Source organism: Jaculus jaculus, chromosome 1, assembly GCF_020740685.1.
Source record: "Jaculus jaculus isolate mJacJac1 chromosome 1, mJacJac1.mat.Y.cur, whole genome shotgun sequence".
Classification (NCBI taxonomy): domain Eukaryota; kingdom Metazoa; phylum Chordata; class Mammalia; order Rodentia; family Dipodidae; genus Jaculus; species Jaculus jaculus.
This window is the reverse complement of record NC_059102.1, coordinates 135,223,661-135,250,626: the sequence shown is the minus strand read 5'-3', so window position 1 is coordinate 135,250,626 and position 26,966 is coordinate 135,223,661. Positions and strand designations below refer to the sequence as shown.

The 26,966-nt window shown below is 40.2% G+C and overlaps 1 protein-coding gene across 1 annotated transcript in view; it reads right to left on the bottom strand.

Annotated features, from left to right (window-relative positions):
* Brinp1 (BMP/retinoic acid inducible neural specific 1) overlaps positions 1 to 26,966 on the bottom strand; it is a 199,711-nt gene that overhangs the window by 130,419 nt on the left and 42,326 nt on the right. The window contains exon 2 of the mRNA XM_045142268.1: positions 20,675 to 20,942. Coding sequence (XP_044998203.1) covers positions 20,675 to 20,892 — 218 coding nt within the window. The 5' untranslated portion in view covers positions 20,893 to 20,942. The remainder of the gene's footprint in view (positions 1 to 20,674; positions 20,943 to 26,966) is intronic.

Sequence of the window (26,966 nt, the reverse complement as noted above, 5' to 3'; positions counted from 1 at the left end):
ACATGGCCCTGAATTCAATTCCCAGTACCAACAAGAAAGAAAAGAAGAGAAAAAAGAGAAAAGAAAAGAAAGGTATCTTTAGCTGGATGTCATGGCACTCCTATAATCTCAGCACCAAGGAGGTAGAAGCAAGAAGATCAAAAATTGAAGGCCTTTTCAACTACATAGCAAATTTGTGGCCAGCCTGGGATACATGAGACACTACTTCAATAACAAAACAAAAATGCAAAAGTGTATTGAATATTGGGCTCTTTACCAGAATAAATGTATTCTTTCCCAAGAAGATAAACAAGAGGCCTGCAGGTATATAAAAGTTTGCATGGCCTCACTGACCACCACAGGGAAGTATCACCTCATACCTACTGGAATGCCTATTACAAAAACGGTAATGGATAAGAAGTGCTGGTGAAAATATGGAGGTAGTAATTCACATGCACTGTTGACAGGAATGAGAATTATGATCCATCTTGGGAAAGAGTATGGAGGTTCTCTAAAGCATTGAAACTAGAAACTAGAATTACTACATAGTGCCCCAATCCTATCTCTGGGTATATATTCAAAGAAAATGGAATATTTCTCTATCTCTATCTCTATCTCTATCTCTCTCTCTCTCTCTCTCTCTCTCTCTCTCTCTCTCTCTCTCTCTCTCTCACTTCAGAATTAGCCAAGACATATACAAAATCTGAATATTTCCATTGAAGGATGAATGAAGAAAAACTAATATGGATATAGTGGAATATCATTGACCCTTAAAGAGGAAATTCTGGCATTTGGGAACACTATGGATAAAACTGACTAAACAAAAAGAAAAACACAGCAGGGCGAGGTGGTGCAAGCCTTTAATCCCAGCACTTGGGAAGCAGAGGTAGGAGGATCGCCGTAAGTTAGAGGCTACCCTGCGACTCCATAGTGAATTCCAGGTCAGCCTGGGCTAGAGTGAGACCCTACCTCAGGGGAACAAAAAAAAAAAAAAAAAAAAAGGCCCTTCTTAATCTCATGTATATGTGGATCATGATGAATAAAACTTACTGAAGCAGAGATCAGCACAGTGACCCCCAGCGGTGGCACAGCAGGGTAGACATGGGGCAGTGTTCATTAAAGTACACATTTCAGCAGTGTAAGAATAATTTCTGGAGAGTGAACGTAGAGCACGAGGAACCATACTGTGGTATATAGCTGAAATTTACTCACAGTAGAGATCTTAGGTAGCAGTGAGAGGAAAGCAAGAGAAAGATAGATAAAGAGAAGGGGGAAGGAGAAAGAAAATGGTCATTAGGTGAGGTCTTGATTATGCTCATCTCACACTTTGTGCATATATGAAAACATCAAGTTGCCTTAAATACATATCATAACTATTTGTCAAGTAAGCAGAAAAGAAATGGAAAGCATTTGCCCAGATGTCCAAGGTTGTGGAGGAGGAAACCAAAGCTCAATTTGCAATCACTAAAGCCGCAGGTGATGTGTGTCCAGGTGACCGACCAGCACTCAGGCCGCTTCCGCCCGTGCTGCTCTCCCTCCATCCCCACACACTCTGCCAGGACTCTGGAAGCAGAGGACCTAATTGTAGGGGAACTTATATTTGTTCTTCAAGCCTCCATTTTCTCAGTGAGGTTAGAGGTAGTTGTTATTACAAAGGATGATTGCGAGTGATGCAAGCTTTCAATAATAATAATAATATCATATTGGTGTTCTATAACATAAGTGTATTAGTGCCCATTAGTTTGTGATTTGGTTTCTGTCTTCCTCCTTGGTTGAAATTTCAACTGTATTTTGTATTGTAGATTAGCCACTACTTGTTTATTTCTGTTCAATTTGTAACATCAGGATTAGAAGTGTTACATGACAGGTAAAAAATATCCATTTCTGGGCTAGGGAAATGGCTCTCCTAGTTACAACCCTCCATGAGGAAGCAGGGGGACCTGAATTTTATTCCCAGCACCCATGTAAAAAAGCTGGACATGGTTGTGCATGCCTGTAACCCTAATACGCAGATACCTGGAGACAGGAAGATCACTGGGGCTCCCTGGTTAGCTAGTCTAACCAAAAGACAAGTGGTGAGCTCTAGGTTTAGAGAGAAGTGGAGGAAACTGTCTCAGGGATGTAATGCACACGAATTATAGAGGAGGACACTTGAGTCCTACATACCTGTGTGCATGGAGCATGTGTATCTGCATATACTTACATACAACATACACACACACACAAGCATGCATGTGTGCATACACACACACACATACACACACACACACTAGAATGAAATGAAAGTTCCCATTTCCATAATATTCTTTCTTTATGAACACTTTGCCTCTAGCAGTTTCCTTCCTTAACCTTCTTTATACCATTATTAATAATAATGCTGGTTTTGCAAACCTGTTAGACTGAGTGAGGAGTCTGCTCTGCCCACAGAAAGTGCAATATAATCTGCTGACAAGTATCCTAGGCTGGGGTGACCCAGTGTCTTTGTGTCAATCTAAAGAATACTGAACTCCTTATGCTGAAGCACATTCTATCCTTTCATAAGTCAATTTGTCTGAGTCAACTGTTCCCACACCTTTATTCTGGTCATCTAAAAGATAGGGCATCTAACGGACCTTCTCCAATGTCACAACTACTGCTCATTTTGTTACCCCAAAATGATATCCTGAAACTGGGCCATTCCAATGCAATTACTAGGTGCCAAAGCAATATCTTCCATCAACATGATGGAAAGAATCCAAGGCCAGTAAACAAGAACAAAAGAGCCATCACATCCACGTGAGGCTTGCAGAGCTATTTGCTTTCAGTTTGTCTTTTGAACACGGCGCTACAGGTCTGTGGGGGAGGGAAGGGTTGTAAGTGAAGGTGAAGAGAGGATAAATCACTCCTGCAAGATCTAAGGCACAATGGTGCAAGACTAAAATACAAGTCTTTCACAGACTGAGGTGTGCTCACCTCATTCTCCTTGTCAGATCTTTGCTGTAGCAATAAGTGCCGCTGCTGGAGTATTTGCTGGGAAGGAGAACCAAGGGTGGATATGTGAATCGGTTTAGCCTTAAGGACTAGTAGAAGATAATTGGGTCATGAGGCTTCACCCTTAAAAAGTATAAGTACTTGTCTCCACAGTGGATTAGTACTCAAGAGAACAAGGTGCATCTGTCACTTAGGTTTTGTTATCATTGCTCTCTCTCTCTCTCTTCAAGTGACCCTCATGTGAAAACAATTTTGACCCACCAAGTGTCCACAGTAGGATACCATCCACTATGATGGAATCAGAAGGTTCTCATAGAGCCAAGCAGATTCAAGGACCAAATTCTTGGTCCTCCAAAAATGAGATGAATGAACCCTTTTTCGACATAAAGCAGCAAGCTAGAAGTATTTCATTGTAGCAACAGAAAATGTACAAATACACAATCTACTGTGAGTATTTTCTCATGCGCAATGCATCACCTCACTTTCAGACTATGTCTTCACCTCATCTGATTTTCATGTCATATACCTAGCCCCAGATGGCCCCAGCATCCAAGCCCACTGAGCTACTTCAACTCAGTGACCTTCAGCATCACCTTCTTCCTGCTTGGTACTTGATTACTCTAGAACTTGTCATCTCTAAAACTCCTTTCTAACTCTGACATATTATTTCAAAACACTCCCATCTCGAGCGTAATTATTCCTACACCTGCTCTCCCACTAAGACCTCTCAGTCTGAGCCTTTCTCCTTTCCTGTTATCTACTATCCAGTCTATTTACTTCATTTTAGATTCAACTTAGGTCCTGTGGTCTATTCAACTACTTATTTTCTGGCTTGCAATCTTTTGAATTTAATTTATGTTAACTGAAAAGTAATTGTGTACATGTACAACCAGATGTTTTGACACGTGTATACATTTGAAATGGCTAAATCAACCTAATTAACAAATGCATCACCTAACATACTTCTTTTTGTGGTGAGAAGACTTAAAATTTAGTGTTTCAATAATTTGCTGATATGAAAGACATGAGTTTTAATTATAGCCTCAATGTTGTATCTTTGAACATAGTCTTCCCATCTAAGTTAATTTTTCTCATTTTTTATGAATGTTCTTTTAACCCCCTTTCCCATCTCTGCACCTTCCTAGCTGTGTCACTTCAAAAAACAAAATAAAATTCCTCCTCCTTCTCTTATTTCTCAATCCACTCTCAACTAACTTCCATATCTCACATGCTATTTAAAATCTTATCAAGATGAAGATTTTAAGTGCCTATATCTCTTTTAAGTTTTACCCAGTGACTATGTCAGAAATACGGTCCTTGATAGCCTAAGCCTTCCTTCTTCAGACATGCATTTTTCATAGGACATACTCATGATTCCTCTCCTATACCCCTAGTGCATACTAAATCAGGCATCTTCATGACTAGGCATAGCTCCAAGGGCTGACCATTGGTAGCTGGATGACTAATGATCTGAACGTGATTTCTTATTACCCCTCCATTTTAAGAGTCTGAAACATTTCTGCCACTAGTTACCATGTTTCTATTTGGATCATCCGTGTAATATTAGCTCAGTTTTTCATTTCCAAATCTGACTCATCATCTTCAAATACACAGGACCTCAAAATGTCCCCTTATGTACTCAAGATTATGTTGTTAGAAAATGCAACCACCTACTCAGTTAATGAAGCCAAAAATGTTCCCCTGCACTTTGTTCTACTTAATCACAAGTGAGTGATTCATTGTTGCAAGTATGTCTTGGCATTATCCTTATGTATTCATGCCCAAGTATACACCAAATACTGAGTGTTTACTAAATATTCTGATCTTCTACCCCCTTAAAGTATTTCAGGTATGGTTTTATTCCTACACATCATAGCTTTGATAACGAAATCTCAACATGGAGAACAATTGTTGGTAGGGTTTAAGGATGATAGTAGAAAAATAGATCTGACTATAAATGGTTGGTATAAGATATCTTTGTGGTATTAGAACTATTTATTCAGTACCATCATTATGGCTGCGGTTACACAAATCTGCAAATTTATAAATATTATAGAACTATACATGTATAATGTATGGAATCTCCTGGTTTGATATTATGTTTTAGCCACATCATATGAAAGCATTCAGGAAAATGAGTGCATTGTATATAGAAACTCACTACTATCTTTGAAAATTCTAGTGAATCCACATCATTTCAAAATAATAACATTCTGTGGAGCTGGAGAGATGGATTAATGGTTAAGGTGTTTGCCTGTGAAGCCAAAGGATCCTGGTTCAACTCTCCAGGACCCACGTAAGCCAGGTGCACAAGGGGGCGCATGCATCTGGAGTTCATTTGCAGTGGCTGGAGGACCTAGTGTGTCCATTCTCTCTCCCTCTCCCTCTCTCTCTTTCCTCTTTCTCTCTCCCAAATAAATAAATAAAATTAAATAATAATAATAATAATAATAACAACATTCTGGAAAAAATATACCATAGATCTCCATTGATGCTCCTTTAATCCAAAGTGATTCCCCACTCCCTTCTGGGTCTACTATTTTTCCAGTGATGCAGTTTGTCTCATCATCTGATTTTCCCATTCAATCTACCCTATTCATTTTAGCAAGACTGATCTCAGATAACTATAGCATGTCCCACATTAAAGCAATACCCTCTCAATTTCCTCCTGCTTCCTCATTACACAATTCAGAAATTGTGCTCAGAGGTGACACAGAGTGTCAGAGCACACTCATTGGAGAACAGCAGGATACTCCACCTGCCCTAAGGAGATGAGCAATATTTGACCTTTATTGAGCATTACAGAAAATATTACCTTCAGGTCATTCATAGTCTCAACATTGTGGCACACACTGCTTCACATTCAATGACAGAATATCACTGTGAATTTTTGGTTCAATTGCAAAGTACTGCACGAAAATAAATGAGAAACAGAATGAGGATGGTAGTCTCTGAGGGCAATATCTCAGAAGCAGTAGGCAACTATAATCATGTGAGGATAAAATAATACTTTTCCTTTAGATTTGCATGTATTATTTTCTTCAAATGGTCACAAAGCATGTTAGGACATAAGTGTTTCATCAAATTGTTTGAATCTAACCACATTGTAAGCAGAATTATTAGTATGTCTTTGGCCTATAGCAACCACACACAAAATCCAAAATCATAGAAAGGTTAAAAAGATCCTGAAGTAAGGAACTGTGGAAGTTACTGCCTTAAGATAGGGTTCAAAGTCTTTTATATAAATTGCACAGGGCTTCCTGAACAAACACTGTTACTTACCACCTTCTATGGCTGACATGCTAACATCCTTTCTCTGAATTCCTTGCAGAAATATCTCTCTCCAGGAGCACATACACATACCATCCTTACTGCATGGCTCCATGTCATACTTCTTTCCCAATGCACCTCACACTACATGCCAATTTAGCTGTGTCTTCTCATCCTACTCGTTTGTCAGTGTTCATGAAGCATCAGCAATGTCTTGGTGTCATTAAAGACTATTATGGTACCCACACATAGAATGAATTTAACAATTATTGGTTGAACTAATAATGTACAATTCTGTCTTTCTTTTCCTAAAGCAAGACAATCCCAATTGGTCCTTCAGCATGAAGATTTTCATATCATTTGTATTCAATTCATTTTTTTTCCTCATACAGAGCATCACTCCTTATCAATGTGAAATCAAATGGTTGTCACACTATAATCATAGAGAGACTATCACAAGTGCACAGGGAAAGAGACTGCAACTTGCTGTCTTTTGAAAAATAAACCTGTAATTATGATAAGTAAAGTTATCCCCCACACACACCACCACCACCATACACTGCCTCACACCTGAAACACTGCAGATTACGGTGAAGTCACTCACATGGGAAGCCATCCCTGGGGACCAATGTCCCAGGAGCACTGCACATTAAAGACAACCTGGCAAGCACCATGCAGCACGAATTGGAAGATGAGATGTCACAGACTGCTCCCATCACTAGGCTGATTAATAAATTAGAAGCTCACAAATCATGGGATGTATATTGAATACATGAAGTGATGTATGATCATAGGTTAAAGAATTCTTGGCAGAATTCTGGCCTCAACATTCCTGCTGCATGGGCCTTAGGACTTCAGATTTTCTTTCTCTGATTCTACTGCTCTGTCTTCCTCCTAAGAAACATCTTCATGGTCTCATAATGGTGGGCATGCTACCTTCAGAGGCAATCTACCTTGCAGAGCTAAGGCCAATCTTCTTCTTACTGTTGGAGACTCCTCCAACAGAGTCCTTGCTGCTGAGTTTCCAGAGGTTGCGTCCCTGGCTACTTGTCCCTCAAGTACTTGTCCTGTGCTAATATTGTACAATTTCTTCTGATTCTTCACAACCACCTAGGGATTTATAATCATTGTGTAGATGAATAAGTTGATGTTCAAAGAGTTTAAGCCATATGCTTAAGGCATCATGGGAGGGAAGTGGAAAGCTAAGATTCAAATCAAATTTGACCTGACAGTAAACATTTAACAAGCTGCCATGGTGTTCATATAAGCTTAGATTATGGACTTGCAGCTGGAAATTTCTATCAAGGTGAGCAAGGATGAGTCAAACACAGATAAAGGGTAAAATTCCAAATGTTTCCTCCAGATAGTCTGAGAATGCATTGCTAATGAGACGATGTAATTCTTGTGCCCAGGAGGAGGGCCTTGAGAGATAAAGAAATTGCCTAGAGGTAGAAGACTGGGCATTCAAAATTTTTCATTAGAGATACAAAAGTTTCTAGTGGCTGCCGTACTCTGCATGAAAGAATGCATCCTGACAAGAGTGAGGAACAAGGAAGTAAGGCAGGTGAATGCAGACATACACTGAAGAGGACTGCCTGAGAAGGAGGACTTCTGCTGGGTCCCTGTCAAGTGGAATTTTGAAGTACGAGCCTTGTCTCCATGTCGGTTCTCTCAAGTACTGAATTACTGCCTGATCTTTACAACCCTTCCCTCTTTCTCCTTTCCACCTGTTCCTCAAGCTGCAGCCATAGCAATGTTTCCAAGTCTGTATTTGTTCATGTCAGCTTCATGTTTTAAGCTATCTCCTAACCTTCCCTAGTTCCTATAGCAGGAAAGATACAAATTCTAATCCCTTTATCTTGAGCCCATTGCAAACTCACAGCTTAATTTTTCCTCCAAGCCTAAATGTGACTACAATACAGAATAAATTCAATGTTTAATAAATTTCCAAACCTTCCCACAATTAACAGAGGCCAAAACCAATTTTGTTGGTAGGCACCAACATTTTAAAAATGATACAGTAAAGAATAAATGATACAGGGAAGAATAAATTACATTTGAGTGGAAGAGAATAGGAAGTGACAACATATCACATCTAACAAATAAGGGTGTTTCTGTGAGTTTTAATTTCAATCACATATTTTTATCTATGTCTCTGGCTGGGTTTATTGAAAGGTGATATAAAATGCATTTTTTTTTTTTTGCATGGGTTAAGGTAAAAATAGCAAAATACTACTATAAATAGCTATCTTGTAATAACCTGTTAATTAACTACAGGCTAAAGGTTAGTTGACATCAGTTTGCCATCTCAAATTCACTCAGTTCTTGGCTCTAAGATGCTTTCCAGTCTGGGATCCAACCATCAGACCCATTCAAGGTATATGAGAGCCCTTGGCCCCATCCTTTCTCCTGCCTCCTCTCCTGGCACAGTGGTATTTCATTACACAGTATGCTTTGCTCACTGCCTTCTCACTAGAAGCCAACCCTCTCAGAAGACTGTTCAGCAACACTTGCTCAAGTCTGCCTTTGCAAACTGGTCATTCTTCCAACCCTTTCCCAAATTTACCATCCTGATGTTGTAAGAGATCCTCTTTCATACACCAGCATAGTTCCCATGGTGTTGCACAGTCAGGGAACTTTCTACATGGTGCTGTGCTAATCTGCCTTTCAGTCAGTGTTTTTTTTTTGTCTTTTGTTTTTCCAAGACACCAGGGACTCCTTGAGGACAGGAATCAAGGATTTCCTTTTCCATCCCATGGGCCCATTCAAATGAATATGTGAGGCTGCCAATGAGCATGCTCCAGAGGATGATTAGCACTTTTTGTCTTCCTTGGCCATCATTGGGAGCTGAATCTGATGCCCAAGGGCCTGTCTTCATGTTGCCTACTTCACTGTAGCTCATCAGTAGCCATCTTTGGAATCAGTCTGCTGTGTGAGTGGGTGGGAAAGCAGGTCCATGTGTAGATACTGCTGTTAAGCCTTTGGGCAATTACTTGCATAGATTAATGTAAACTAGCTAGGAACTCATGGAAGTCAGTCTTGTAATGACATGAGAACAAAGACATAAGACACTGTAATGGTACCAAGTTGATAGGAATAAAGCCATCATACTTGGGATGGAAAGGTCAATTTTAAATAATCAACAGTGAATATTATCTTTGGAATGACACCAAGGAGTCCAGGAGAAGGTTGCTGATGATCTTTCTCCACTCTTCTCCATGCAAGAAAACTTACAAGAAACTTGGAACAAGTGAGAGATAGGAGGAAGAAGACTGCTGACCTCTTTAGTGAGTCTGATATTGATAAATATGAACAAATGACATTCGCCCATTTTCTTTTTCTTTTTCTTTTGAGTCAACTGGACATCCTCTAAAATGAAGAGTACCCTGTAGGACACTTAGTTTATGCTGTTTTATGTTTTGTGACATAGGAAATATAATTTCAGGCCGAATGGAGCCTAAATATCCTGTTTTCTAAAAATATACTGTATTAAGAGTCTCAGAGTTCCCAGAAGAAAGACGACTATTGTTTTGTTTTATTCCTGGAACAGAGAAAGATCTTCGCTTACATGCTTTTTGGCTTCAGAAACCAAAAAATGGGTCTGGAAAGATGGATCTGAAGTTAAGGTACTTCCAATTCCTCAGTACCCACGTAAAACCAGATGAACAAAGTGGTACATGCACCTGGAGTTCATTTGAAGTGGCTAGAGGCCTTGGCAGCCCATTCTAATTTTCATGCTCTCTCTCTCTCTCTCTCTCTCTCTCTCTCTCTCTCCTTGCAAATAAATAAAATAAAATAAAATTTAAGAAGAAAGCAAAATGGTTTGCCTGCACTGTGCACATACGATCATCTGGTTGGTACCACATCTCAATATTCCATGGAAAACCCTTGCCCCATTTGCTCTCCAACCAAAATCTATTCATCACATATTTCATCCACCCAAATCAAATTCATGAAGACCAAAATCTGAGGCCATTTATTCTAATATTCTTTTCTTAATCCCTCTTTGCTTCTTCAAAAATACTAGATTCTCAGCTACTACATACTGATTTTAAAATAGTAAATGTCAAAAGGAACTTTTTTAAGATAAGGGTTGGGACAAAAAAATTGCACATGCTGACCCATTCCTTTCAATTCTAAACTGGAAGGTGGATACAGACCTAAAAACAGCACAGGGTGATGGACTTCCTCAGCCAGATACCATATACCTGAAGCCAGAAGGGCAAAAATGATACTTTCAGAACAAAGCAGAGCCAGTCCCTCTCAGTCCTTGCTCACCAGAAGTGACATGCTCAGAAAGTTTGAAAAAACATTGGTAAACAGACTTTCAGTAGTAATACAATTAAATAAGTAAGGTTGTCTGTGTGATAGTCTAGATGTTCCATGTATATATTTACACCATGTGTGAGGCTGCATAGCATAATGTAGCAGGAAAGCTCTGGAATCAAACTTGCCTATGAGGATACTTATTCTACCATGAATTAATCATTTTACCATACATAGGTTATATATCTACAGATATGAGTAATGCCTCCTGCATAGGATTATTATAAAGACCAGCTGCAATTATTTTGACACTGTGTTTTATACAATGGTAGACATGTAAGAAAGCAATGTTAAGGCTGGAAAGATTGCTCGGAGGTTAAGGTGCTTGCCTACAAAGCCTAACAACCAGGATTGGATTTCCTAATACCCATGTAAAGCCAGATACACAAATTAGTGCATGCATCTGGAGTTCATTTGCAATGGGTAGAGGCCCTGGAATGCCCATAGTCATTCATTCATTCATTTTCTCTCTTTGCTTGCAAATAAGTACACAAAATATTATTTAAAGATAGCAATGTTAGCATTATTACATTATATTTATATGTTACTATTATATAATAATAATTCATGATTATTTTAAAAAAGATTATAGGTACCTTTTATTCCAGAAAATACCTTTTAACATCACTTGGAAAAATGTCGTCCATAATAATGAAAATACTGACTTTGAACCAAAAGCTACCAAGATGCTATCTGGAATCAGAGGCTGAAGACTTATTTTAAGTTCACCTACAAGTCTCCTGAGCAGAGCAAAAGTAGACATCTCTGTCACACTCATTTCTTCTGGCTTCCTGAGGACAGGGGCCATGTCTATATTATGCATCACCGGCTCCTCAGTGATTAGTTTCTGCTATAGTATATTATATATTTGTGAGTGCTAGGTAAGGCTCACTTCTCGTTCATCTTAGTAGAACTATCCAATCAACCCTATCCCCATTCATTTATTCAGAGAGCTTTACCACCAAACCTGCCACAGATATTTTAATGAAACACACGAAGGAACATCTGCACGCCACATTAGAACTGAGATTCACACAAGCCTGAAATAAATATGCAAGACAGCTAGGAAATTAGACTTGGTTTGCCAGGATTTGATTTACATCCAAGCTTCAGGTACATATTTAGAACTCAAAGGGAGATACAGCAAAAGCCACAAACCACTTGTTTTACAACCTGCAGGGAAATCCACTCAATATGAAACCATCTCTTGTGGCACAGGCCCCATATTTATCACCGTCTAGTCTGCAATCTGAAATTCCAGAGACTGCTGAATCAAAGCCTACACACAGGACCATAATTCTCCTATCACAGACATGTTTTTGCATATGTGTGTCATGTGAAGGTGTATATGTATTTGTGTTCACATGTGTGTAGACATGTTTGCACATGTGTATGGAGGCCAAGGGTTGACTTCAGATGCATTCTTAAGAGAGCTTCACCTTGTTTATTGAGAGGCAGGTCCTTACTTAAGACCAGAGCTTGCAGATCCAGGTAGTTTAGCCAATCAGCTCTTGTAGGGCCCAGGATCCCTCCCCTGAATGCTGAGGACCTAAACACAGGTCCTCATGATTGCATTCAAGCACATTACTGGCTGAACCATTGACCCAGCCCCTCCTTTTCATTTTATTTTATTTTAAAGACACAGTTGTAGCTGGGCATGGTGGTGCATATTTGTAATCCAGGTATGTGAGGGGTGGAAGAAGGAGGTTCATGAGTTCAACCTCAGCTACTCAGTGAGTTAGAGGCCAGACTGGGCTATATGTCAACCTGTCTCAACAGCAAACTGAGAAGAAAAAGAAAAATCAACCAAAGTATCATATTGCAAATAATCGCTAAATTCAACTACTGTTGAGCTCAAAGACTATAAAAAGATAATTTAAAGCCCATAAAAGGATTAGGAGCACAAGAATGACCTTCCAACAAAACTCACTTATAATTTATCATAAAAAAGTAAATAATTTACAGTAATGCACTCACCTTCTGGAATGGAGAAGGAAACAAAAATTTATGAAGCGCCTATAAAATTCTTGGTTCCTTATACTTAATACTTAAGTTATTCCTCATCACAACCATATCAGACATTTAAAATAACCTTTATCTTACAGATGACAAAACTGACACTAAGTAAGTTTCCAGCTTTCCCATTGTCAAAGGAAATCCCTTAGTATTAACTGGTTTTGAATATTGAATAATAAACCAATGGACAGACAACATAGTATATTAAGGGCTCATGGGGAAGAGGGCCAGATGCTTGTTGTTAGATTCCAATTCTAGGGATCCAAAGCTGGGTGATGTGGACAATATGCTAAGCCTCTTCATACTTCTGTATTATCATTCATAATATGGAAAGATAACACTAATTCCCTCACAGAATAGTTAGCATTAGTCAATGAATAATGAGTGTGTTCTCTTAATATGAAGCAAAATCATTAGAAATATTTTATCAAAATTTCCAGACATAATTTAAATTGTGCAAAGCATTTTTATATAAAATGCATTTCATTCAACTTGATAGGCAGAATATGCATTGTCACCTGAATATCTGCTAGGGTCATTCCCATCTATGTAATGATAATTGTTTGATTATTCCCTTTTCCTCTGCTTTTATTCCTTGTACCAACTCCAGACTTTGAGACGAAGAATTTTGAGATGTGTGTAGAAACATAGTATTATTTATTTTTGTAATCGCCAATAAAAAGAACTGAATTTATAGGTGAGTATATACTCTCTGGGTGAATTGCCCAAAATGAGAAAGCTAAAATGAGACTTGAAATCAAATAAAATCTGAGTATCCAGACTCCAAGCCCAGAGTCCCCTCTAAGTAGACATGCTGTCATTTAAAAATGACAATGTTTCAAGGAGTCTTGGAGTTTCGGAGAAGGGAAAGATCCTGAAGACTGTCTCAGCTAACTTTCTGTTGGACAGATGATGAAACACCCTCAAATGGTTCCATTCCTTGGCCGAAGTATTCAGAAAGGAGCCAGGTGAGGTGAGACGTGTCCACGTTCCCTGATTCCAAGGTCAAAGGCTCTGCCGCTAAACCCAGGCAGTAGCAGAATATTCTATGAGCTCTCCTGGCTTTCCTTAGCCCAAGCCCTTCATAAGCTCCCTCAAGTGACAATATGTACCATATTCACTCAAAGTACGTCATGTGGCCATGTGACTGCTGGGCTTGTGCAAGAACATGGAGGGGCTGTGCTCGGGATCTGACAGTGGCTCATCATTTCCACTGGCAGTGAATCCTCACCAAGACTGCACACGTTAAAGCGAGCCTCTGTGTGCGCATGCAAGAGAAATAAAATGGCCTTAGCCTGCCTGAAGGAGGGGGATTTTCCTTTGGTTTCTCTCAGAAGCCTGCAGATAGATCCCTCTGGACTCTGTGGCAGAGGGAAATGGCTGAGACATAAGGTCTATAACATCTCAGAAGAGCTGTCATCCTTGCACCATCAGGCAACAAGGCATTGTGGGAGGAAAGCCCTTCTTTTGGGATGCGATGTCAAGTTTCTAATCTGCATGCATGTTAGCACACAGTAAGACAAACATCATAGGCAGTGTTTCAACAAAATGGCACACCCCACAGAAAAGGAATCACCTGATGACTGCCCAGTAAGCCCAAGCTAGTTGGCCTACAACTGGACTAATGCATGTTGTCTCTGACTAGCCATTTGCATGCATTTTCATGTGCAGACTAAGACAAAAGCCAAGTCAAATATTTATAGAATTTATCACTTTGGGGCTAGAGAAATGGCTCTACAGTGAAAGGTACTTGCTAGTACAGCCTGGCAATATGGGTTTGATCCCTCAGTACCACGTAAAGCCAGGCACACAATGTGGCCTGGGATGTGAGTGCTTGCAGTGACAAAAGCGCTGGTGTGCCCACTGTCTCTCTTACTCTCTCAGTCTCTCTTCCATAAATAAAGACATTAAAAAAATAATTTGTCATTTCCCACATATATCTCTCCTGGAATTTTTCTTCTGTAGCACCTAATCTGTATAAAAATCTATGTGTGTGCATGCATAGTTAATTGCTCTCAACCTCTCCTATGAGAGGGAGGATGATATTTATTTTACTCCTCATTGTATCATCTGCCCTAAATACAATGTAGAGCCTCAAACTGCTGGCTAATAACTATTTCAGGATTAAATAAAGAAAAGATGGAGTGACTAGATGGCCAAGGGCCTAGCTTCTTTGTTAAACACCATTACTTAATTAATCATGTGACCTTAGTTAAATCTTACACTTAACTGTAGAGCTGAACGAAATGTAGAGACCAGCTCATTGGGTGATTGGAACATTGCTTACAAATCTAACATAAAGCCCATGCAAAAACTAAACACAGAAACAGATGTAAATCTTCCTTTTGCATGGGAAATAGAGGAGAAGGGATTCTGCCTGGTAGGCCCTTGGGGTGTTCGCCCAACAATACAATGGTTTCCATGGCTACTATAATCAGTTGTTAGCATTTCACAGAGCACAGGTTAAAATTCACTGATCTTCATCCAACCCTGATTTGATAAATGAGGAAAGTGGGATTCAGGAAAGAAGGCAGGTTTCCCTAATGTCACAAGACTAGGGCATGGAGACTGGAATGAGTATCTAGATGCTTTCAGTTCTAGAGGTTAATTAATGTGCTTCTGGACTTTTGATCACTTGGTTTTGAGCCCAAGTTGTGACTTTTCTTGGCTACATGACTTTTGTTCATCAAGTGAGATTTAAAATGAAAATATGAATTAAATGGATCCCAACCTTGAAGTGCCCTTACAAGGCTCAAATGGAAGAGAAAACCATATGTTAAACCTAGAGATCATTAAAATTTGACAAATAATAAGCAAAATAAGGTATCTGGATCTCAATGATTTTTATCATGACCCAAGTCTCACAGCTACATCCTCTCCAGGAAAAGGATTTCATAGTCGTCTGTTCTTCAAGCAATCATTACACACCTATACCTGGTTTATGTGTATACCTATACCTGGCTTATGTGTATTCCCATACATGGCTTACGTGTGTACCCATATCTGGTTTATGTGTTGTGGTGGTTTGATTCAGGTGTCCCCCATAAACTTAGGTGTTCTGAATGCTAGGTTCCCAGCTGATGGATATTTGGGAATTAATGCCTCCTGGAGGGAGTGTATTGTTGGGGGCAGGCTTATGGGCTTTATAGCCAGTTTCCCCATGCCAGTGTTTGGCACACCCTCCTGTTGCTGTGTTCCATCTTATGTTGGCCAGGGGGTGATGTCCACCCTCTACTCATGCCATCGTTTCCCCCTGCCATCGTGAAGCTTCCCCTCAAGCCTGTAAGCCAAAATAAACCTCTTTTTCCCAGAAGCTACTCTTGGTTAGGTGATTTCTACCAGCAATGCGAACCAGACTGCAACAGTAAAGTGGTACCGAGGAGTGGGATTGCTGCTAGACACCTGACTATGTGGCTTCAGTCTTTTGAAGCTGATTTTCAAGAGGAATGTGGAAGGAGTTGAAACCTTGGCCTAAGAGATGCCTTGCAGTGCTGTAAGTACAGCTTGATGGTCTATCCTGGTCAGAGCTGAAAGACCTGAAGGCAGTAAGAACTATGGACTACGAGGTTTGGCTTATGAGGGTGAGAAAGAGCTTTTGCCTGGACTGGGCTAGCAGTTTGTGTGAGAAGCTTGCTCTTGTGCCCATGTCCTAAGAAGTTGTGCAGGGTTGCTTTGCATAGAAATGAACTGGTGTATGCAGAGGGATATGGCACAGAAAGGAAAATCTTTGGGTGAACTATTGCCCATTCAGCTGCAACTGAGAAATTACAACCTTTGAAACTGGGCTAGCTGACCTGCGCTGGGGCAACAAGAAGAATGTCGACTCTTTAGAAGGGGCCTGAATGATCAAGGAGTGTCCTGTTCTTCAAAGTCTGCTTTATTCCCCCCTGGATTAACAAACTGGCACCCTACCTGGTATCATGGCGTATAAGAAATGCTGGAAAGAGGGTCATTGAGTTTGCAACACGGTCTTGTGTTTTGGAAATGGCCATGGGCAGTGTGAAGCAGGTTTGCTGGTTGCCTGCATAGAGACCCCATGGGGCCATGAGGATGAACCGTGGCTTGCAGTGGAGACCCAGTGGAGATGCCGGGACCATGAGATGGCTGCCGAGGAGCTGCCGGCCCCGGTGAAGTTTTCCAGGACTGTGAGTACCCTAGCTGGAGGGGCGGAATTAGAATGCCAGAGACTTGTTGCTGGTTAGAATTATCAGACTTGAAGATTTGTCACTGGCTAGAGTTGCTGGACTTGAAGCTACAGAGTTTGATGTTTGCCCTTGTTGTTTTAAATCTTGTATTGGTTGAATGTTTCTTTGCTATGCCCATTGCCATCTTTTGCAGTGTGAATATTCTGTGCCATTATGGGCTTTTTGAGGTTATTTTTTGGTATTACGGCTCAGTTAAAAGATCTTGAACTATGGGGATGTATGAACATCATTGGGATTGATGAAAAAAACTATGGGGACTTTTAAAGTCAGACTGAATGCATTGTATTTTACATCATGTATGGATATCAGTTTATGGGGGCCAGGGGCGGAATGTGGTGGTTTGATTCAGGTGTCCCCCATAAACTTAGGTGTTCTGAATGCTAGGTTCCCAGCTGATGGATATTTGGGAATTAATGCCTCCTGGAGGGAGTATATTGTTGGGGGAGGGCTTATGGGCTTTATAGCCAGTTTTTCCCCATGCCAGTGTTTGGCACACCCTCCTGTTGCTGTGTCCCATCTTATGTTGGCCAGGGGGTGATGTCCACCCTCTGCTCATGCCATCGTTTCCCCCTGCCATCGTGAAGCTTCCCCTCAAGCCTGGAAGCCAAAATAAACCTCTTTTTCCCAGAAGCTACTCTTGGTTAGGTGATTTCTACCAGCAATGCGAACCAGACTGCAACATGTGTATACCCATATCTGGTTTGCATATATACCCATACGTAGCTTACATGTGTACCCATACCTGGCTTATGTGTGTGCCCATACTTGGTTTACATGTATATCCATACTGGGTTTATGTGTATACCCATACCTAGTTTTTGTGTATACCCATACCTGGTTTATGTATATAACCATATCTGGTTTACATGTGTACCCATACCTGGTTTACGTGTGTACCATAACTGGTTTATATGTATACCCATACATGATTTACTTGTATACCTATACCTTGCTGACGTGTGCACCATACATGGCTTACATTTATACCCATACCCGGTTTATGTGTATACCATACCTGGTTTATGTGTATACCCATACGTCATTTACATGTGTACCCATACCTGATTCACATGTATACCCATACATGGTTTACATGTGTACACATACCTGAGTTACGTGTGCACCCATACCTGGTTTACATGTTTACTCATAAGTTGTTTATGTGTGCACCCATACCTAGTTTACGTGTGTACCCATACCTGTTCATGTGTATACCCATACCTGGTTTACGTGGGTACCCACCTGGCTTATGTGTTACCCATACCTGTTTTTTGTGTATACCCATACCTAGTTTATATATGCAGGTATGGGTATTCCTCACCCATACCTCATTTATGTTTATATCCATACCTGCTGTATGTTTATGTCCAATCCTGGTAGATGTATTATCTCCAACAATATAGCTCTGTTCTGCTAGAAACATTTTTAAGGATCCTAACTTAAAATTTAGCAGGTAACTATTCTCCCCAGAGGAAGTCCTTTGATTTAATCATAATGTTTGACTTTGAGATTATTGTCTTTCGAGAGGAGAAGTGAAGATATGCCTGCATATTTTTCACTTTTATAGATACTTCCTTCACTTATTCTCCCTGTAATCATTTTTCATTACATTCTCACACTTCATAAGACTCAGTACCATGTTTCTCAGTAATTCACCAAGTAATTCACCACTCGTCAGGACCCATAGAAAGTTTATTCATGAACTATTTTTGGTTTTTCAAGGTAGGGTCTCACTCTAGCCCAGGCTGACCTGGAATTCACTATGTAGTCCCAGGGTGACCTTGGACTCACAGTGATCCTCCTACCTCTGCCTCCCGAGTGCTGGGATTAAAGGTGTGCACCACCACGCTTGGCTATCCATTAACTTTTGCATAGACAGAGAATTAGGTATTTGTGGGCCCACCAGAATTCAAATGTTCTGAATGGAATGACAAGAAGCATTTGCAGCTGGTGGACACCACACAATCCTTCTCTTCAGGACACATATTTCCACAAAGTGGGTTGCTACTTTCCACATCAATGACTTAGAAGACCTAAGGCCAAGGTTCCTCCTTGCATCATTTTTTTTTTTTTTTTGGTCACTTACTATATAATTGGCTCAGAAATGTTAAGAATCTGTCTTTCGTTTCTTAACATTTACCAAAAAAAAACCTACACAGATATTTCTGCTTTATGCAAATCCACACTATTTATTGCGTGTATATAACAATGACATAGCAAAGGTAAACTCAAAGACCCAAACATGACTATGTTGTGTGTGTGTGTATGTATACTCAAAAACATTCTAAATAAAAATGACTTTTAGGGCAGGGGAGATTGCTCAGTGGATAGTGCTTACCATTCAAGCTGGAGTACTAGAATTCAATCTCCTGAGGCCACATGAAAAGCTGGAAGCCATGGAGGGAACAAGAGCTCCCTGTAGCTCACAGGAGATGGGAGGAAGTCTGAATGTCCTGGAAGCTCTTGGCAAGTACAGCAAAGAACAGCACTGAACCCAGAGTGAGAAACCCATCCTCCGGTGAAGTGGAAAGATAGTGGACTGACCAGGAAGCTGTCCTTTGACCTCCATATGCATACTATGACACATGAGCACCTGTATTCACACACTGACACACATAATTATGCCACCCACAAAAATAAATAATAAGAATGCTTCCTATTACAGAGGGATAAATTTACAGCACTGTGGCTATATTAAAGTTATCAGGATTAAATAGAGTGTAGAAAATAAGAAAAGCTCACAGAAAAAATACTCTGGGCGGTTGAAGCTCAGAAAACATGAAAGCATGTCATTTATTATTTCTCAGTATTTTGAACCAATGGAGCCAAAGGTAGTGCCACCTGCTCCCACATTCCTCTCCGGGCTCCCCTTTCTTCCCTAAAGCACAAGGCAGGATTTTCTCTGAAGTTACCTTATGTGTCTACAGACAGATCCCTCAAACAGTAGCTTAATTACCATGGATTCTCTTCCCCAGAAATTTCATCACAAGGGAAGATTAAGTGATGGAACAGGAGATACTGGCCCAGACAGATTTTATCACAAACTATCCCTAATGTTCTAAAGGGATGTTCTGAGAAAGAGTCTGTTACCAACACTACTTTATCTGTGTAAGAAAACAGTAAGGCCCTTCCCCCAATGCATTTCTTCTCCAGGACTTCCTACACCTTATGTTGACACCACCCCTCAGAGATCCTGGGTTCTTTTCTGTAAGTCAAAATGTTACAGAAACTGAAGTTATCTGCTCCTTTCTCAAATCTCAAACTTTTTAGGAGTCCCTGTGTATGTACATAATTAGTTTTACTCCTGTTAATTTGTTGATTGTGGGCTTATTAACTAAAGTCACTTATCATACCTTCAGAGGATCTCTCCTGTACACAACTTAGTCCTTTATAATCATGTAGGATTACTGTCAGCCAAGAACCAGTTTGGACCTGTTTTAAAAAAAAGGTTGTCCATTGAACATATCTATTCTTTTCTGAAGTCATGACTATGTTTGGGAAAGATACTAGATTCATGTGCTGAACAAAAGAATTACCAAGACTAGGGTTGAATCGTAGCTCTAGCATTTATTGACTCTGACTTTAAAAATAATATTATTTAACCTAATTGAGACTCAGTTAGATGTCAATGTGATCAAACAACCTTAGTCAATATTACATAATCAGTAGTTTAAATGAGATAATGTCTAACTACCAAGTACCAGAATATAAGTAATCAATAAATACTGGTAATTTGATGTTATCATTGCTAATATTTTATGCAAAGATTAGAAAAAAAAGCACAATAAAACAGCCTGTGTCAAGTCTCTTGACCCAGTCATTCTCCAAACAGCCAGATCTCAGACAAGCCTTTCCCCACAAAGCACAACAGTAGTAAAAGGCAGGGGCTCTTTTAGCCTAAATCATACCTGTATATTTTATATCTGGTTGTAAATCCTTGACGGTGTCTTTCCACAAAGGATAGGTAGCTCCTGGAGTGGTGGAAAGGGCCCCTGTCTGAAATAAGCCAATCAAATTCCTTGGAGACATGTTGGTCTGTCCCAGCTGGCTCCTGGTGGGAGGGCTGCACTGAGATACGGCCCCATACAAACAGGAAGTAGAGGAGCTCAACAAACCTCCAGTTCATGCTTTTCTGCCGGCCTTTTTCCTCTCATTCTTGCTCCATTCTGTGGAGTCCTATAGAGGAAAGAATGAAGAAAAGAAAGGAACAAGGAAGAAGAAGGAGAGAGAGAGAGGGAAAAGACAATGGAAAAGAAAAAGTTAACATATCTTCATCAGTAGATCATCAGAATGTTTTAAGGTCACAAAGTTAGTGTGACCTGGGCCCACATAATTGCCTTGCTTGAGTGTGTGCATGCTGGGTAAATGCATCCCGACTGCTTGTTCTCAGAGAGATGTCATTTTCTCATTAGTAAACTAAGGACATGTCTAAGTACCTGCATCTCAGCACTTGGTACAATATGGCTCTGCGGGGGAGATACGTGATAAGTGAATGGAATGAATTAATGCAGAAACAAATTCACATACAGCCAGCAAGGAGCATGGTGACAGGATACAACCATCTACCCCACCTCCTGCCTTACTAGCAACTGACTCTCACAACCTGGGACTCAATGAGTCTATTTTTTTTTAAATATTTTTTGTTTTTTGTTCATTTTTCATTTATTTATTTGAGAGCGACAGACACAGAGAGAAAGACAGATAGAGGGAGAGAGAAAGAATGGGCGTGCCAGGGCTTCCAGCCTCTGCAAACGAACTCCAGACGCGTGCGCCCCCTTGTGCATCTGGCTAACGTGAGACCTGGAGAACCGAGCCTCGAACCGGGGTCCTTAGGCTTCACAGGCAAGCGCTTAACCACTAAGCCATCTCTCCAGCCCTCAATGAGTCTATTTTTCTGCTCCTTTCACACAGACACTGAGTTCACTTTTTGCTTTTGCTTTGCCAGATGAATGCACAAAGTCTTAGGCTAGATTAGCATCCTGGCTATCTTGGCTGGCTACTTTAGAGACACAGAATCCTCACAGTTGCTTGGAGTACACTTCTACAGAGATCTGTGGACTGTTTCCTAAACCCCAAACACATATATCCCCCCCCCAATTCATCTATTACAAATTCATCTGCACTCAAGGGCCCTTTGTCTTCAGAGGGAACCCTAAAGGCTAAGAATTTGAATAGATCTTGCCCACCTCTTTTTTTGGGAGTCACAGTACACTGATGCTGCCCTGGACAAATGCTAAAGTTGAAGGGAGACCTTAGGTGGTGAAGTGATTTTTTTTTTTTTCCCCCTGGGAAGCATAAAAGAGAAGTCACAAGGCTATGTCCAGCCTTTGTACCAGCCTACCAGATACTGATGGACCTCCACCTTCTCACTCTGAGAGTTTGCCTTTCTCTATAATGAAAGAAAAATGTCACTCTATAAACAGTACTGTTTCGTGAGAGCTATTTAAGCTCTTGAGTTTTATTTTCCTCAGCTATGTAATATTAATAAAAGCATATACTCTTGGAACAAGTATGACAACGGAATAATACAAGCAGTGTAAAGTCCATCCTGCAGTCTCCTGGGATATAGTATATGCTCAGTAAACGTCACAAATGGATAAGGGGGATAATGATGATCACAATTAATGCTGATCCTGGTGGTGTTGACTTAATTCTCTACTAGGGACTATTTTTGTTTACTTTCTTCCCATGGCTGGGCCAAACCCTATTTTTCCTTCAGGAGCTAGCTGAGGTCATGTCCTTAGAGGTCATTTCTTCTTTACAATTCATTTATAAAAAAAAAAAAATTGTTCCTCCTTCCACTCAGCTTACTTTTGATAATTGTATGTCAGCACTGATTGTCTTGCATTTCTTTGTTTTTATGTCTGCCTTGTTTATTGAGCTGTGAGTCTTTAACTTGCAGGAAGCATAAGCAAACAGTTTCGCATCTTGGCTAGCCATGTGACTATGAACAAACATGACCCCTCTCTAGATACTAGATTTTTCTATATGCCATCTAAAAATATGATGAGGACATAAACATTCTGTCAATTGCAAAACCATCTCCACACATGATTAAATACAACTTATTTGGCTATTTTGCCAGCTGAAGATGGATGCCAATGCATATATGAAAGAAAAAAAAATCAGGGTGAGAGAGATATAGATTTTTGCACAATTGACTATTTCCCTCAATTGCCCAAGTACACCATTTTATTATAAGTTGCTACAAAGATCTGCCTATTGCTGTAAGTCCCAGTGGTCAAAGCAAAGGAGGGAAGCATGGGTACAAAAAGTGAGCTGGAAAAAAGCTGTGGCCTTAACTTCTGTTCTGAGCCTAAAACAAAGACATGTGTAAAGAGTGTAGAATTGTGATGGTTATAGCTGCCAAGTGTATCTGCCAGAGCCCACCAGAGTGGCAAACAGGGGTGGAGGCAATGTTCAGAGATTCCCGCAGTCAGAGGCAACATACCTGAATGGCAGCATGTTTGTTACCCATACAGTCTTTCTACAGAGCTTCTATTTGATTGGGAGCAGGTGGGAAGCTGTGAGAGAAAACTTAGCTGCTGCTGTGAAGAAACAGGCTGGAGATCATCACAGCACATCTAACAGCAGTGTGGTATGTGTTTATGTGCATGTGGATGTGTATGTACATAAAACAGAGTAAGCCTTCAGCCTACAATTCTAGCATTAGCTAAAATTTGAAAGTTATAAATTGGTGCTTCCAAAGTGGAGGTCATTTTGCCTTACAAAGACATCTTTAATTATCAGAACTAAGGGACCAGGATTTCTATCAAACATCCTACCCTGCATTGGACAGCCCCTTACAATAAATAATATTAAAGGGACCAAAAATCCTACTCTAATCCACTTCTTTCTGATAAAGAATGACCCAATGTCAAATTGTGACTCCAGTCATCTAGTTGCCTATTAGGAACATTATTCCTTCTTCTGTATGTCTTGACAAGAACATGCGCATATATATATGGCTATATTTTAACTCATTCCTTTTTGGGAGTTGTGATACATCTATATTGCAGCAAATAGAGATGAATTCATCATGGAAGATGTTAGAACATATCTCTGTTGACTTAGAAAATCACAATAATCCGTGAAGCGCTAAAAGCAAAATTAAAGTTTCTGCAAACTACTTTTTAATAGAATTGTATAAGTTGGTGAGTTAGAACAAAGATTAGTAGGTTATTAACTACATGTTATCATGTGACATGTTAAGTAGAACTGTGAATTCCATTCTTTAGTTAAGAGCAACACTAACTTTACTGGAGGCTTGGGATAGTATAAGTGAAGTACAGCTAACAATAATAAACCATCTACTATGTGCCGGGCTTTCAAGTTATCTGTTGTCAGAATGAAGTCTATATTAGATATTGATACAGGTTTATTCCCTAAATAGTCACATACATCCTACTTAACAGATGTGCATAAAATAATTCCCAAGCTCACAACACTTAGAAGTGTTTCTAATATAAGCTGTGGCCCATAAACACTAAGAGAAAGGAAGGAAGTCTAGCAGAAGAATAGAAGCCAGACAAACAATTTACAAAAGACCTTTGGGAGGATTCAGTTTTTCATTGGAGGACAAGGGCAGTAACTAGAAGGTGGTGGGGAGGACACTAAGAAAAAGGTGGGTCAGAGGGGAAGAAGAGTGTGTGTACTCTGTACACAGGGTATTCAGGAAAGCATCTCTGGCAAAGGGACTTTGGGGCCAAGACCTGAGGGAATTGAAGAAATGAGCAGTGTAGAAGGAGGTCAGGAATCATTGGGAGAAGGAAGAAAGTTGGGTTGAGTTCATGTTCTACCAACACAGGGAAGACAGCATTTCCTTATCCACAAGGAGCACAGAGTGGAAGTCATTTTGAGGACAGACTCAAGTATTAAATGAGTACCAGTGTTGTGCCAGGAACTGCAATGGTGACATAATCATGTGACAATAACCATAAAAGAGTGAAATGATGATCAACATTTTATATAAGAACCATAAGGGAAACAGGTTCAGAAAGTTTGAGTAATTGAAACATCACTAATTATTTAACCTTTCTGAACCTTGATTAACAAAGATTACTAAGTAAAAATGAGAACCTGGCTTGTCAAATTCTAAAGCAATAGGTTACATGTGGCTATGTAGTGTTTCAAATGTGGATAGTTCTAGTAGAGACATGTTATAGTAGAAAGTTGACATTCCCAAGATATCAGAGACTTGTGGGATGAAATACATGATTAATTATTGATAGTGATTACATTTTGGACTAATATTTTGTATGCATTGGGCTATATAAAGGATGTTAGAATGAATTTGGCTCATTTCTTTTTTACTATCAAAATATTTATTTCTGCTAGAAATTTTAACACAATAAATAATGATGACTATTAAATACCCTTGGTCATTGAGAGATTATTACATATCCTTGTGTCTGATGACTGTGTTCAGAAAGGTCAAATGCATATCTCACAGTTCTGTGAATGTTAGGGAGCCCTGTTCACTCTCCCTTGTAAGCTGGCTGAGTCACCGTCCACTTGTCTCCTATTTCCAAAATCAAGAAACACACAGTAGACATATAAACACACTGTGTTCCAGGGCCACAGCTCGTAACAGAGATAGCCTTGAACTTCTTCCACCACGCATTTGACAATTGTTCTGGAAGATTCATAAAGGGAATTTCCTGCAACTGGGGTTTAGAACCTGGCAATATGAGGCTGGTTCTATCTCAGTGCTGCCCTTGAGCCCCTGAGACCATCGAAGAGTAACAGGTCCATTCCTGTGTGATGGTCTTATCTACACAGAATGCAGACATAGACTGTAGCGCGAAGCGCTCATAAGGCCCTTGGCTGAACTGGGCTAACTATAAGCCTGCAGTAACATTAGGAGAATTGGGTTTAGGCCAAGCAGAGCATGTTCTCTAACTGTTGCCATTATAAATTATTTACATCTGAGGCACACACTCAGTGAATGAGATGGAGAAAATAGCCTTCCAGAAGCCCTCTTACCCAGTTTATCCTCTGGAGCCTTCTGCATGGATTACTGGATTCACTCCCACATTCTGGATCAAAGGACAGAAGGGTATACCTTCCCCAGCTGCCTGGATGACTAGGGCTCATAACTACAACTGAAGTCAGGACCCAGTCCCTGCTTGTACCCCATGGGTCAAGAGGGTAGAATCACCAAGGCTTTCACTTCAAACCTGGATGTCCAGCTGGAACCCCACATGGAAATACAGACCTGCAAAACTGAGAGCTTGGGCATATAATTAACTTGTCTGTTTCCGTTTCCTCAGTAACAGAGGAATGAGCACCTCTAAGAGTGCAGATATGGGTTAACTAGGATTTCTAAATGCTGCTATTTCAGTTCTGCTTTCAGCTAAGCCCCACAAACTATAGGTACCAGCCATATCTAAAGAAAGTCATGTGATCACCATATAGAACTTGCCAAAAAGGTAGTCAAAATGCATATTGGGAAATTTATAAACTTTTGCCCACATCAAAGAGACTAGGAGAGGGGTTTGAGTGGAACCTAACAGTGAAAAACGCTTCCACCCACCCTCTAAACTCCTCAAGGAGTAAGAAGGGTAGTATTTTCCACCTCCAAAAGCATTCAATCAGTAAATTCAATGTACTTAGTGCCTCGGGAAACATGGTAGAGTGCTGCCCAAACTACACCAGTGAAACCTAAAAAAACACTTGCTAAAAAGAGAGAAATTGAAAGTGAGGCAGACTGAAACTTGGTAGCAGAGCAAAGAAATAAGTGTTTAACACACTGGTAAAAGGAATATGTCATAGCCCTCAGATTAGACATGGGCCACATGCAAAAGAAAGCAAGGTGAGGTTGTCCAAGATTCCCCCCCCCCACCAAGAAAAAAAAAATAGAGTGGGGATGGGTCCCTGCAAAAGGAAACTGAAATTGTCCTACTACTGGCCAAGCATCTACAAGGGCAGGGAGGCAGCTGTGAAGAGTTATATTTTCCCACATTGAAAGAATCATTCATAAGAGAAGCTTTGATATCTCTAAAATGTCACTAAGAAGAGCTGGAGTTAGAGTAAGAGTTAGAGCCAGATAGCATGGTGGTACATAGTCTCAGTATTTGAGATGTGGAGGCAGAATGATCTTGAATTTGAGACCACCGTGGGCTACACAGTAAAATGCTGTCTCAAAAGCAAGGAAAGAAAAGGGGTAGGGGGAGGAAGAAGGGAAGGGGAAAAAAAAAA